We start from the raw sequence: 14306 nt of genomic DNA, 5'->3' as shown, positions 1-14306 counted from the left end.
GAATTATGAATGAATTGAAAACAATTTAAATCGCACATGGATGCACGTAATCTTGGGTTATATGGACATGTAATAACTACAGGTGCCGAACTAAAAACGCGAGGCGATATTGACGGCTCTTAACACACTTCAGCTCGTATTTTACCAGGTGTGTGTGTGTGTGTGTATATTTGACAGAAGCGAGAAAAAGCTCAATAAGATAAAATATTACGACTCTGGAAAAGAGGATCATCTTTGCAGCTACCCCATCAGTACTATGATAGCAAAATGATTGTAACCAACATTCCCAATTCAACACAGGTACGATAGCGGTAAAGGGCAAACACACAGCAAGGTAAATTCCGGGCACGACCTTGGTTTTTTTTCAAGATAAAAGCACACTGTATAGAGGAACTTCATTAAAAATAAGACAACCCGACTGCAGCGTTTAGTTCACGTGTATATTTTATTTGGCTCCCTTGTTAATGAATATTTCTCAAGAGGAGACTTGTAAAGGAAGCACCATCACTTTTACCCCAAGGAAACCCAGCGTTTCATACAAACTGAGCCACATACAAACTGCGAGGCACAAAATTTTACGCAACTGGGGTTGCCGAGAGAAAACCTTGTGTAATGTGTACAGTTTAACGACTGCATACTATTTCACATATTCACTGTTAACTCTGATCATGGCAACTTGCAGTGACAAAATTCTGACATTAACCATCATCTTCGTTTTCGAGTCTCTGCTTTTCCACGTAGTTCTAATTTCTGAGATCTTCAAAGTTCTGCAAGTTTAACTGTTTGAGCAAAAGCTTCGAGAGCTGACAAATACAAAAGGGACGCTATTGTTATAATTACCGATCGTTTCAATGGGTCGGCACATTTCCCCAGCAGCTTTACTTTATACTAAATACTAGTTTCTTCGTGTAAAAAAAGAAAGATATTTCATATTCTTTTTACTGCTGGGGGAAAATGTGTAGAATGAGGACACAAATACTAGCTCCAAACGGAAGCTCCTCTTTCCCAAAAGAGTGTAGAGGTCTCAACAGTCCAGAAAAAGCAGTTTTATCTGCGATCAGTGGTGCCTGACTTCCTCTTCCCGGCCAGGAGGTGTTTGGGTTTGAGGTCAAACACGTGTCTGTCTGACTCTCCTTTCCTGCCTTCGCGGTTCATGCCTTTCTGGGATTTCTTCATCATTTTCTTTGCCTTCTTTGCCATCTGAGGAACAAACAAACAATAGGAGGGGAAAAAAAAGAAAAAAAAAGAAGAAGACACCGACATGAGTTCTCTTCAACTTTCAGAACCAGGGATTTCTTTAATCCACCGGTGCCGTGTTACTAAATTTACAGAGGTTTTACACTTTACACCGTGCTGCTAAAATGCTTGTTAATGAGTCCTGAAGGTGCATATTGCCAGCCTAATGGAGATGGAGACATTTCATGCCACCACAGTTCGTATTATACATTAATATCTAGGATCCAGGATGGCCGTACATGAGCGTCACTGGATTAATGGCAAAAAGACTAACTTTGAGGACAAAGGAGGAAATTATACCAAAAAGACCTGACATTTTCTTTAAACTTTTAAAACGTCCTAAGTAATTAACTGACAAGCAATCTTCCCCATAAAATCCTGTTAATGAACTTTATCTCAAGTCAGTGAAGCCTTATTTATTTATTTTTTTAAAATCAACCAACTCGTGGGCTCATCTTCTATTTAACTGTGAAAGAAGTGAAATTCACAACCTCCTAATAAGAATGAGTTTACGTTGCCTTCCAGGAAAAAACAAAAACAAAACACAACTTATCGTCTCAAAAACCCAAAGACTGAGCAAGCAATCAAACTGCAGCATAGATTGATAGATAAAAACCAAGTAAAGACACCGTCACGTACCTTCGGATCTCGTAAACCAGACTGGTCGCGCGGTGGACGGGAGGCGCTCTGGCTGCGGGTTTTGGAGGTCGGAGGGGCCGACGCTTCGCGCTTACGTTTCTTAGCCAAGCTGCGGGACCGTCGGGCCTGTTGTGCGTAGTGGCTCTGAAATACGAGAGGAAAAGGCTCGTGAATCAGCGCTTCTGCGAGTGTTGTGGTACACAGCAGGTTTCAGACATTCACCAAGACTTCTTCATACTTTCAAGGTCTTATATGGTGAAAGACCCATCTCTGTCCTGTTTGACTTGAGATATGACCTTGTCACAAATGGCACTAGGTGGAATTAGAAATCGTGATTTAACCACATTCTGGAGATGTCAGAAAATCCCAGTGAAACAACAACTGAAAAACATGTCCATCATCGCCGCTTTATAGGATATATACATGGACATTTAGCTGATATTTTACAACTTATTTCTAAAAATCTTCAAGGCAATACCCATTTTTCAAATTCAAATTCAGTATTTTAGGAACTTGAAGTGCAACAGGACGGGAGCTCTGACCTCAGTCATAACCGTACTGACAGAGTGCTTAGTTTAACCTTAAGATTTTTAGTCCAAGAAGCTCTATTGTGTAACCTTTTTTTTGACATTATGAAACAGGACATGATTAATTCAATTATATCATATTATAAAGTCAATGTATCCTGTAGGTTCCGATCAAAAAGGAAGAACTTACATCATCCTTGTTGTTCATGTCCAGACCCAGGTCGCCCATCTCCTTCTCTAGCATCTTCCTTTCAACCTGTACATCACACACACACACACACACACACACACACACACACACACACACACACACACACACACACACACACACACACACACACACACACACACACACACACACACACACACACACACGGTTACAGGTGAATATTAGTCAAATGTAAGCTCATGCTAAAAAGGCAAACAAGTAATTTAATAAAACAAAAGCACCATCACTACCAAGGCAAGAGCTTGAATGCAAATGGAGACACCATTTTCAAATTAAAATGCCCGGAGCATTGTGTCAAAATTCCACAGATTATGTCTCTGGTGTTCCTCCGACATCTGACATGGTTTTCATATAAATTAAATTAAAATTAAATTCACGCTCTTTAGAAACCATTGGTAACAAGTGTTTTCATAATATTTAAAGAAATAGAAAAAAAAAAAAAAGGACTGCATGCAGCACCTTGCTTTATGTGCTGACTATAAAACATCAAAATATCAGATATCAATTTCCAAATCAGTTGTTTAAAATCAAGCTCTGATGTGCGTGAGCTGAAATGACCCCGAGTTTGTAGCATCCCCTCTCACCTTGGTGGTGGTCCTGGGCATGCGAGGCCCATGCACATCCTTCTCTTTCGACTCCACGACCATGAGCTGCTTCTTCTCGCGGATCTGTTTGGCCAGAACGCGGATCTCCTGCATCTCCTCGTCCTCGCTCTCGTCGTCCGAGTCGTACTCGCCGGCTCGCTCCTTCAGCTCCTCCTCCTTCTCCAGGTCCTCCAGTTTCTGTGAGTGGAGAGGGAAGACGCAAGAAAAACAAAACACAAGACAATGAAAAGACTGGCTTTTAAAGACGGAAAAAGAAACACACATGTAGTAGAGTGCGGGTTCAGTTTCAGAACCGCTAACGGGATTTAGAATCAGAGTAAAGTAGGAAAGACATTTTTTTTGGAGGGTGTATTTACATAAATATGTAAACTTTATTAAACCAGGAAAGGGCCTCACTGAGTTAAATAAATAAATAAATAAATAAATAAATCTCATTTTACAGGCGCAAACCTGGATCACTGCACGTCACAGAACACAGACAAGGTTACAAGACATTCGAGACAAACTTACGACGACTCGGAATAAAATACGAAAAGAGCTTAACACCACAATATGGTTGTGTACAAACTGCTGGGTCTGACTGATATGTTACAAATGAACCAGTAACTTGTTTATCAGCCAGTCTCTTGGTTCCAATTTCTCACGTGAAATACATCAGAGGATCTGCCTCAGGAAACTGCCGCCCCACCGGAGAACATTTTATCAATACAGACTGCTGTATTTTGTGGTAATTACAATTTACCAAGAGGGAAATTTCCACAAAACTCCAGAGTGCAGAGACTTACCTTCATGATGTCAGGATCAATGTAATCTGCGATGTTGTGGCCCTCCCAGACCTCAGGAATCTTGTCATGCTTCTCTTCCTCGTTCATCAGATCCCAGTATTCTTAAAAATACAAATGAAACAATATCAGCTTTGCAGACAGAAGCCTTTACTTTCCCTACAAAGTCACAGCGGCGGCTTGATAGTTGAAATGAAAACACTTCTTACTCTGTAAGTCCAGAACGTAGTCATCGCCGAGCTCCATCTCCAGATCTCGCTCCTGTGAGACCAACGATAAAATGTTTTATTATACGTTGATCTGAGCTGTTCTCGTCTGCCTCACGTCCGATTTCAGTCAAATCCAGTGGTGGAAGAAGTTTTCAGATATTTTACACAAGTGTGGTTAGCAACACCACAGTCTAGGAATATACTGTTAGAAGTACAAGTCATGCATTCATGGTGAAGAACAACAGTTTTTGTATCAAAAATTACGCTGAATGGCTTTTTTGGAATTTATTTACATATACATATATATATATTTTTTTACATTATTGTATTACAAACATTAACGCATTCATTTATGTTTGCATCTATTAATCTCTTTATTGTTGTGGCTTTTAACTGTGGTCTAGACTTGAACTACTTTATATACTGCTTGCTGGTTTAATCTTTGAGAATACATCATAATTTATTTGTCGATTACATTTTGTATAAATAATAATAATAATACGAACCTACAAAAGTAACTAGTAACTAATACTTTAAAGTAAGTGTCGTGGCGAAAGAAGAAGAACGTTTGCCTCTGAAATGTGTTGGAGTACGAGCATAAAACAGGATTTAAATTACTCAACTATACTGTAACTACTTCAAGACTGTATTTAGTACTTAAGTAAATGTACTTAGTTACTTTCTACTGCTCTGTTTGTGAGCCTTAAGTTAACTACGCACGTACCAGTTTGCGTTTGGGTGCGTCCACCTCCATCGCTTTCTTGCGCATCATGGCTCCCTCTGGGATGAACGGAGGCCTCTCCTGGAGAAGACAACGGAAAGAAAAATACAAAATTAGATTTAAAAACGGATATTAAAAACAAAACAGCTGTTGGAAAACAAAAGACAAAAAGAAGAATGGGTGAAACGAGAAGACGCAGGGCTCTTTAGATTCCTATTGAGTCGGTGACTACAGTGCATTTACCTTCTCATCCCTCTTGGCAGGCATGGCCAGGTGGAGCCGGTTGAGAACGTCGTGGACCTTCTTGCTCTTCATCTTGGAGTCGACGCGATGGGCGAGGAGCCGGTCGCAGGCCTGAGACACACGGGAACGTGAATCACAACGCGCTTCGCTCAGAGCAAAAGACAATACTTTGTTGCTCCCTAGGCGAGCCAGCTCGATTTCCTCCACAGCTCACCTCAGTTTTAACCTGCATGACTCCCTCCTCAGTCAGGGTGCTGGTCTCAACCACAGGGATTCCCTCGGCAGAGAGGTCTGCCAAGATTTTCTGACAACAGCAACAACAAAATTCCAGCCATCAATGATGAAGCCAAGACCTACGGATAAACCTTTAACACCTGTGATTCTCTTGACATTTTCTGCGCAGCCATTACCATCATCATCAAAGAGCCTTTGAGATGTTTGAGGAAGTCCAGGTCTAAACTGGGAATCACTCACCTGGTTCTCCTCGGGCAGCTCACTGATCTTCTTAACATCACATTTGTTGGCCACAATGATGAGGGGCTGCAGGGAGCGAGACACCAGCTTTACTTCAACTGCTTCAACTCTGACAAACATTTTACGCTGTGAAACCAACTACTGTCTTTTATTTATCCTCGGAGCGACCTGTTGAATAAGCAGGATACTTTCCACCAACTGACACATTGCAGATTCTGACTCAGTTGCCCAAATTGAAATCTGCTGTCAACATGGTTAGTTAGTATCCAAAAAAAACCAAAACATTTTTATGTCTTTTTGGCCTTAATTTGAAAGAATAAGGAAGAACATGTCAGGGCAAGAGAGAGAGGGGGATAACACGCACCAAAGGTCCCCGATTAGATTGATGTTGTGGTTACGTGGACTCCATCTAAGTCCATCTGACCACGTTGACGGCCCGGCGTTTTTCAAATTTTCAAAAGGTGGTTTTTGTGGTCGCAACACGGTTTCTTTTTCTTTTACTCAGAAAAGATTGGCCAAGAGCTGGCATCATACTTTTACTTTGTGAAATCCAAAAGATACCCTGCTCCAGTCAGATTTGTGACGGTGTGAAGAGGAGATAAACATCAAACCCTAACCACAAAAGATTTGCTCTATGTTCTCCTTTCACAAAAAGTTTAAATGTTTCGCCACTTCCACCAGATGACGAAGGGGAACGAATCTGGGTGCAGGCCGTCTTCTGACATTAACAGCCCCCTTATACTTTCTGTGATTCCGACAGTAGTCTCAGGCTGCCGCCTGCTGCCGCGTAAAACAGGTGTAACGTTATTATCCTCTGACCTTGTTGGCGAACAGGGGTCGGATGTTGTTAAAAAGCTCCAGCTGCTCCTGCAAGTTGTGACCACACTGCTCAGAAACGTCCATGACATAAAGAACCGCTGCTCGCAGGTGAGCCAGAGCCGTGATGGCCTGCATCTCGATGGTGTTCCGCTCCTCCAGAGGGTGGTCCAGGATACCCGGGGTGTCCACCACCTACAGACACACACACACAGACACACAAGTTACTGGAGAATGACCAGGGTGACAGGATTGAAGTGTGGAATAATGAGTAGAAACTGTCCTGCATATTCCTGCAGGTTAAACACCTTTATAATGACATTTAAAAGTAGGTGAATCTATTTTAAGAGCTAATGGGACAATAAAGGTCAAAAGCTTCCAGAAAAGTTTTAGCAGCAGGAAGAATTTCAGTGCAAATTAAAACATGAAGAGGGAAAACGTAAGTAGCCCTGCATGATAAGTCACTGTTTCAGCTTTTCATCTGAAAAAAAGTTACACTTATAACAACATACTAAACATCTCTACATGTAATAGTTTAAGATCATAGATGCGTCTGATTATTTATGACCAATGGAAACTCAATCGAAAAGTATTGTTAGATCAGGGAAAAGATGAAGACGCACAAGTACAACCTCAAAAATTCAAATTAAAAAGACAATTTAATTACTTTCCAGGCCCAATATTTGTAAAATGATTATTGTTACTTTGGAGACTTTGTGTAAATGGTAAATTAGTTTAATGTAATTACCAGACCATTGAAATTTATGAAAAACATACAAAAGGAAGACTTTAAACACTCTAAACACGCATTTAACCTCATGGTTATTGTTACAGTGTGCGGGAGTCCAAATACGTTCTGACTGCACTTTAGCTCCGGTTCACATTCATATGCTGTAGCATAAGCTGTTCATCGTGACACAAGAGCACAACTGTAGCAGGACAACGGGTTTTCTGGACGAGAGCGTAGCTCCGGTGAGCCGCGTGTAACCGTCAGAGCTGCGGATTCTTACCTGCCAGCGGAGGTACCTGTAGTCCATGTGACCCACGAACAGAGACTTGGTGGTGAAGGCGTACGGCTGCACATCAACATCCGCTCTGGTCACCTGACAAAAGACGACCATTTGCACCGTGTTAACGATTTAAAGAGGAGAATCGGGGGGGCGGAAACACCCCAACCCACTCAGTATGATCCCGGGAGAGTTTACAGGGATATGACGACTTAAAAATGTTACACACAACCCTTTCAAAAACGCGTTATCAGTTAGCCACAAACAGGTTTTCCCACCACGATCCTGCAGAGGTAACTCCCATGAACGTTACATGTGTGAAAGACAAAAAAATAAATAATAGAAGAACCTCGGCACGTGACGAAACGCAAACATCTCCAGCGTTACCATATATCGGCCTCGTACGCAGCCGTCACACACTAGCAGTGTGTTGTGTGGTGTCATTTACCTTGTTGATGAAACTGGACTTGCCGACGTTGGGGTATCCGCACAGAAGCAGGGTCCTCGTGTTGGGGTCAATGGTCGGCAAACGGGACAGATGCTGACGCACTGTTGAAGAGTAACGATGGGGGGGGGTTTGTTATTTTTACACATTAAGACAGAAAAGACAGATAAAAGTATTAAAGCAGTCTCATAATCACCTCTCAGATGAAAAGCGTAAAATGAAATGATTACATTTGATAAATTTGGGACCTGAGAGTAATAAACCACTACATCTGAGATACAATATTTTTACTCTTTTGCTGAGACCCCTGTAATGACAGTCCTTCCCTTACCTTGTTCCAGATACTCCAGGCTCGACTTCTGCCTTTTCAGGATGGTGCACATGCGACCCAGAGCGGCTCTCTTCAGCTGTTTACACCGATACAGAGAATCTCCATATTTCATCAGACGCACGTAGTCTTTGGCAACACTGCAGGGTTTTTAAAAAAAAAAAAAAAGAAAAAAGTTTGTTTGTTCCTTTGGTTCTTAAAGTTGTTAGAAGTCTTTTATCTCTTTCTGGGTCATGTTAAATTGCTGGTGTTGTTGTTGTTACTGGTCAGTAGACACTGATGGTGTCTACTTCTTGTTTGATACATATCTGTGTGTATTCATGAACCCAAAGTCTCCTAAATAAGCATTTGCTGGCTTCATATTCAGGTGGTCGGACCAGTCTTTACCCAGTCAAGAGCACGAAAAAGTAAAAAAAAAAAAAATTCGTATTCAACTGACACAGACGTCACCATCATCTTAACCACTTCACACTGCTAACTGGTCCAGCTGCCAGGCCTCGACTGGTTCTCGGTCTTTTTTTTCTGGATCTAAACTTGTGATTTCGTTTTAATTTGGGGGGGGGGTTCATGATCTTCTGGTTAAAGCTGCAACTTAAAATTATTCAGCAATGGACACAAAGAAGGGTTAAAGGTGATTAATGTCATGTGGAGGATCAGTTGAACACAAATACTCATTTATAACTTCACGTTTAAGAGGAGGCACAGTCAGGACTGGCTCAGGCTTGGCTTGAACCATCCCCTAGTCATGCTGCTATAGGCCTAGACTGCTGGGTGACTTCCCATGATGCACCAAGCTCCTCTCTCCTCCTCTTCCTCCCCATCCTGACGCATTCATATCCCATCAATGCTCGTTACTAACATGACCTCTTCTCTCTCCCGTAGTTTTGTCCTTCCTCGTCTCTCTCCTCTCTCTTCCTGTCGCTTTCTGCTGGTGTTTCTGCCCCTGGTTCTGCAGAGTCTGGATCTGTGACTTCAAACCACCTACTGCCCCCATGATCCTGCTCAACACCCACTGCTTCAATTATCATCATTATCATTACTATTATTATATCTAGTTTTATAAGTATTATTATTCATCCTATTTTTATAATTATTAGTTTAATTATTATTCTCATTACTGTTACACATCTTTATGTTATACCTGTACTGTGCCATGTTGCTCATGGGGAAATATTGGGTCTCAAATAATAAATGTAACCATAAAGAGTCTGGTTTAGACCTGCTCTATATGAAAAGTGCCCTGAGACAACCTCTGTTATGATTTGGTGCCATATAAATAAAACTGAATTGAATCGAATTACAAGCAACGTCAAATCTGATTGCAAGGGGCAAAATCTCACCAACAGCTGTTTATTCACAGTCACCAACATATCCGTCCTAACAAGCGTGACTTAGTCATGGAGGCGTTTCCACTTGCCGTACTATAACACACAGCTCTTTCTTATCAGATTTCACCAATGTCGGTCAACCCCAGCAATGAGGAACGACGATGCACGGCAATAAGCAGCAGACTTCAGAGACACTTACTTGTCGATCAGATTCTTGGCGATGTTTATCTGCCCTAAGGCCAGTTTGTAATGGTCTTTGTCGTACAACACGTTCATCAGATCAGCATAGAACGGATGGATGTCCTGAGGAGACAAAAAATAAATTAATTTAAAAAAATTGCCAAATTTCATAAAACGCTTTAGACATCGAATAAAAAAGCACGACATTTTAGTTCAGAAATAAAAGTTATTTAGTGAGTATTTTGACTTACGTCCAGCTTTGGGAAGTCGGTGAGGATCTGCGTGAGGCGGTCGTGGTAGTTCTGCTGCGTAAACTTCACCTTTCGCATGTAAAAGTGTCGGATACGGTGGATCTGGTAATGTTTGTGTATCACTGTGGGCGTCTTCCTTTGCGTTTTGGATAAAGTGATGTCGATGAAATCCTGCAGGGAGGGGGGAAGAGCATGCAGGTGAAGACGACTTTTGTCCCCCCCTCAACATTATCCACCAATAGGAAAGCCGTTTTATTTTATTTACAGCAAAGCATTGGATTCCTTTTTTTTCCACCCTAAAACTATTTGTGCAACTTTAAATGATTTGCCTCATCGGTTACTTTTTGTCCTTGACTGTCTTCACTTGAACTTCTTTTGCATTGGATAATTTTAATCGATTAAGTCTTTAGGTCACTGCAAAACTCACTGTCCTGTTGTAGGCATTTCATATTTATCAATACTGTAACATGCGCTGGAACTGCTACTTAACACAACGTGACCACAACATGCCGTTTTCCTTTAATACCCAGCAAAATCTCATGTTAACTGTTTTCTTAGAGAGAGTATTGCCAAACTTCCTTAACAAATCTGTCAGTTTAATATATAATTGCTTATAAGCAATAACAGAGATCTTATAACAACGTTTTGTACTGTGTCCACAAATAGACCATGCCTTCTTGTCAATTCGGCACACGAATAACACAGATAGTAGCTGTTATTTTCGAGAGAGACCAAAATTTTATGACTTGGTCCCCGCGGCCCGTATCCGCGACACGGCATTTAAATGGACTGACACCGCTGGAGTAACGGGTCAGTAACACGAGTATAGCATTTGGTTTAGTGTGTGCCGCGTTGAAAAATCCCGTGTCATTACATTAAAAAAAACGTGAGTGTTAAACTTCAGGATGATCGAACGGAGTTTGGTGCGTGACGCATCCGGGTTTATGTAAACTATGTCAGCAGGCATTGCCAGGACAAGAGAGACATTTTTATCGCCCAATTTTCTCACGCACCAAGACTTGTCAGACTCAAAAGGTAGTTCGCCGTCTCGTCTCCGTTTTTCCCGACGTGGCAGGTTACAACTAGGTACCGTAAGTGGACATGTTTGGAAGGACACCTGCTGCTGTCTCTTTACAGCAGCACAACACGTGTTTTCCTCCCCAACAGAATCCCACCATGTCGTTTTTTTTTGTTTTGTTTGTTTCTATCTTCTACTGTGTCTCAAAAGCGGAACAGCGAAGCGGGTAAAACAACGGCGGGTTAAAAACGCCAAAAGCCTGAACCAAAACTCACCTTGGCGGTGGGAACCACCATAATCTTCTTGAAATTATAAAGTGCCATTTTGTCGGGACACGTTGAGGTCCGCCGACTGCACTGGGAAAGGAAAGCTCGGTCTTCCGCTACGACCGGAAAGAGACGCTGGTTGGGGGGGGTTCGGTGAGTTTTTCTGCACAGCGCCCCCTGGCGGTCATCGAGTCCGGCTCCGACACAGCTGTCACATCCGAAATCTGCCTTATTTTGCATTTTTCACAAGTAGAAACCGAAACTGTGTTTTTAAAGAGTCTTTAGCCCGTCGGGGACAATGTAGTCTAGATTTGGCGGTTTTTGATCTGGACCTGGGCTGATGTGGTCTAAATGTGAAAAAAAAGGTGTGAAATCTGAAAGAATAATCCAAAAACTGGCTCCCTTTATACTGTATCTGTATGTGATTTTTATTTATCACAAGAACTTTTTCTTTGCATGTTACTGACTTTGGCAGTAACGCGATGATAACATGATGACCTGTAAATATAAATATTATATAAATATCAGTTCTTAGATTTTTTTTTACATGAATAAGGAAATACAATAGTACAATACACCCCCCTGAAATATAGTGGAGAAGTGTAAAGCAGCATAAAATGGAAATACTCACATACACATACTTCAAAACTGTATATAAATGCAGTACCATTCTTTCTTTCTTTTCTTTTTTGGCTTGTTTTTTTTATTTGTCTGTGTATTTTTGTTGTTTTATTCAGTACACCAGAAATAATTGTTGTGTCATGATTTATGTTACGTCTACCTCCTGGTAACTGTTGTAAAAAAAAAAACCCAAACAAAACCAAAAAAGGAAACAGAAAAAAAACAACAACAAAAAACAGCAAACACAAAAAACAATAATATAAATAAAACAAATGAAAACTGAAAAATAAAAGAAACAACAAAAACAAACAAACAAACAAAAACAGCTCTGCTCCATATTTGTTGTGGTCCGCGGTGCTCAAGAAACAGCCAATCAGCGGGCGCCGATTTCGCTAGGCCACACCCACTCCCCGCGATCACGAGCGGGTACGCGTGCGCCGACTGCCGGTCTCGACCAATCCGGACGCCTCTCGCTGCGAGCGCCAGGGAGGGGGAGGAGGGGCGGGCGCGCGAGCCCTCCGTGTGACAGCTCCGGGTTCAGCGCTGCGCCAGAGAGACGAAAAACGCGAGGAGGCCTCACTCCGCGGGTCCGAAAGCAGGTTCGTCTCCACTTCTCCGGAGGGTTTTGGTTCACGTGTCTCTCTAGAAAGTTCAAACAGGACTCTGATGTTTCTGAGCCACGCTCTGAGTTAAATTCAAACAAATAATAGTATAACATATAAAAACAAAATGTTCTGTTCTCCTACAACAACTACAGCTTTCATGAGGGTTGACCCCCCCACCCCAGCGCCTACTTACTAGTTATAAGCAGGGCATAAACATTTCTTTTCAATGACACACCATTACACAGTTATAAGGACATTCGTGATTATTATTATTATTACTACTACTGCTGTATTTTTTAAGAAGTACAACGCCTGCTGTGAAGCATCATTAACTGGCGTATCAACAGCTAATCAATGATCGATAAGCATGGATAGATTACTGAACAGGTCAAGGGCCCTGAGGCCCAAGTGGTTTAGAGGGAGCACCCCCCCCAGGCTTCACCTGCAAAATGCCTCGGAAAAACACACAAAGACGACAATAACGAGATGCCAAAGGACCACAAAGTGACACAAAAAAAATCACCAGAGAGAGAGACGCAAAATGACCAGAGAGAGACAAAACTGACCACAAAGAGACGCAAAATGACCAGAAAGAGACACTAAATGAACACAAAGAGACACTAAATGAACACAAAGAGATGCAAAATGGCCAGAAAGAGACGCAGAATGACCACAAGGAGACAAAACTGACCACAAAGAGACGCAAAATGACCAGAAAGAGACACTAAATGAACACAAAGAGATGCAAAATGGCCAGAAAGAGACGCAAAACGACCAAAAAGAGACACTAAATGAACACAAAGAGATGCAAAATGGCCAGAAAGAGACGCAGAATGACCACAAGGAGACAAAACTGACCACAAAGAGACGCAAAATGACCAGAAAGAGATGCAAAACGACCACAAAGAGACAAAATTGACCAGAAAGAGACGCAAAATGACCACAAAGAGACACTAAATGAACACAACATGACAAAATGGCCACAAAGAGACGCAAAATGACCAGAAAGAGATGCAAAACGACCACAAAGAGACAAAGCTGACCACAAACAGACGCAAAATGACCAAAAAGAGACACTAAATGAACACAAAGAGACAAAATTGACCAGAAAGAGATGCAAAACGACCACAAAGAGACAAAATTGACCAGAAAGAGACGCAAAATGACCAGAAAGAGACGCAAAACGACCACAAAGAGACACTAAATGAACACAACATGACATAAAATGGCCACAAAGAGACAAAATTGACCAGAAAGAGATGCAAAACGACCACAAAGAGACAAAACTGACCACAAACAGACGCAAAACGACCAAAAAGAGACACTAAATGAACACAACATGACATAAAATGGCCACAAAGAGACAAAATTGACCAGAAAGAGACGCAAAACGACCACAAAGAGACAAAATTGACCAGAAAGAGACGCAAAATGACCAGAAATGGACGCAAAAAGAGACACTAAATGAAACACTAAATCAACACAACAGGACATAAATGGCCACAAAGAGACAAAACTGACCAGAAAGAGACAAAACTGACCACAAACAGACGCAAAACAACCAGAAAGAGACACAAAATTATCATAAAGATATGCAAAATGACCAGAAAGAGACACACAACGAGTATGTTGATGATTGTGTCTTTTTCAGCCTGGGTGTCTTGCTGCTATGTGTGTGGGGGGAGCTTTTACATGTTTGTGCCTAGGGGGCCTGTTGTCTCATAATCCAACAATGCTGATAAAACAGAATAACCTAGATTTAATCCTATTTAAAGA

At 41.6% G+C, this 14306-nt stretch overlaps 1 protein-coding gene across 1 annotated transcript; it reads right to left on the bottom strand.

The window, feature by feature from the left end:
* Positions 1 to 426: 426 nt before the first annotated feature.
* On the bottom strand, positions 427 to 11444 carry gtpbp4 (GTP binding protein 4). Its single transcript, XM_040144642.1, has 17 exons — positions 11314 to 11444; positions 10021 to 10191; positions 9789 to 9892; positions 8265 to 8401; positions 7937 to 8037; positions 7492 to 7584; positions 6485 to 6676; positions 5666 to 5731; positions 5406 to 5495; positions 5192 to 5302; positions 4952 to 5029; positions 4228 to 4279; positions 4022 to 4122; positions 3216 to 3413; positions 2593 to 2658; positions 1876 to 2019; positions 427 to 1200 (listed from the first exon to the last, which is right to left on the bottom strand). Exons 1-17 carry the CDS (start codon positions 11359 to 11361, stop codon positions 1048 to 1050), a joined length of 1905 nt encoding a protein of 634 aa, XP_040000576.1. The 5' UTR covers positions 11362 to 11444; the 3' UTR covers positions 427 to 1047.
* Between the last annotated feature and the right edge of the window lie 2862 nt (positions 11445 to 14306).

Source organism: Xiphias gladius, chromosome 14 (genome assembly GCF_016859285.1).
Source record: "Xiphias gladius isolate SHS-SW01 ecotype Sanya breed wild chromosome 14, ASM1685928v1, whole genome shotgun sequence".
In the NCBI taxonomy this organism is placed as follows: Eukaryota; Metazoa; Chordata; class Actinopteri; order Istiophoriformes; family Xiphiidae; genus Xiphias; species Xiphias gladius.
This window is presented reverse-complemented; position numbering and strand designations above follow the sequence as displayed.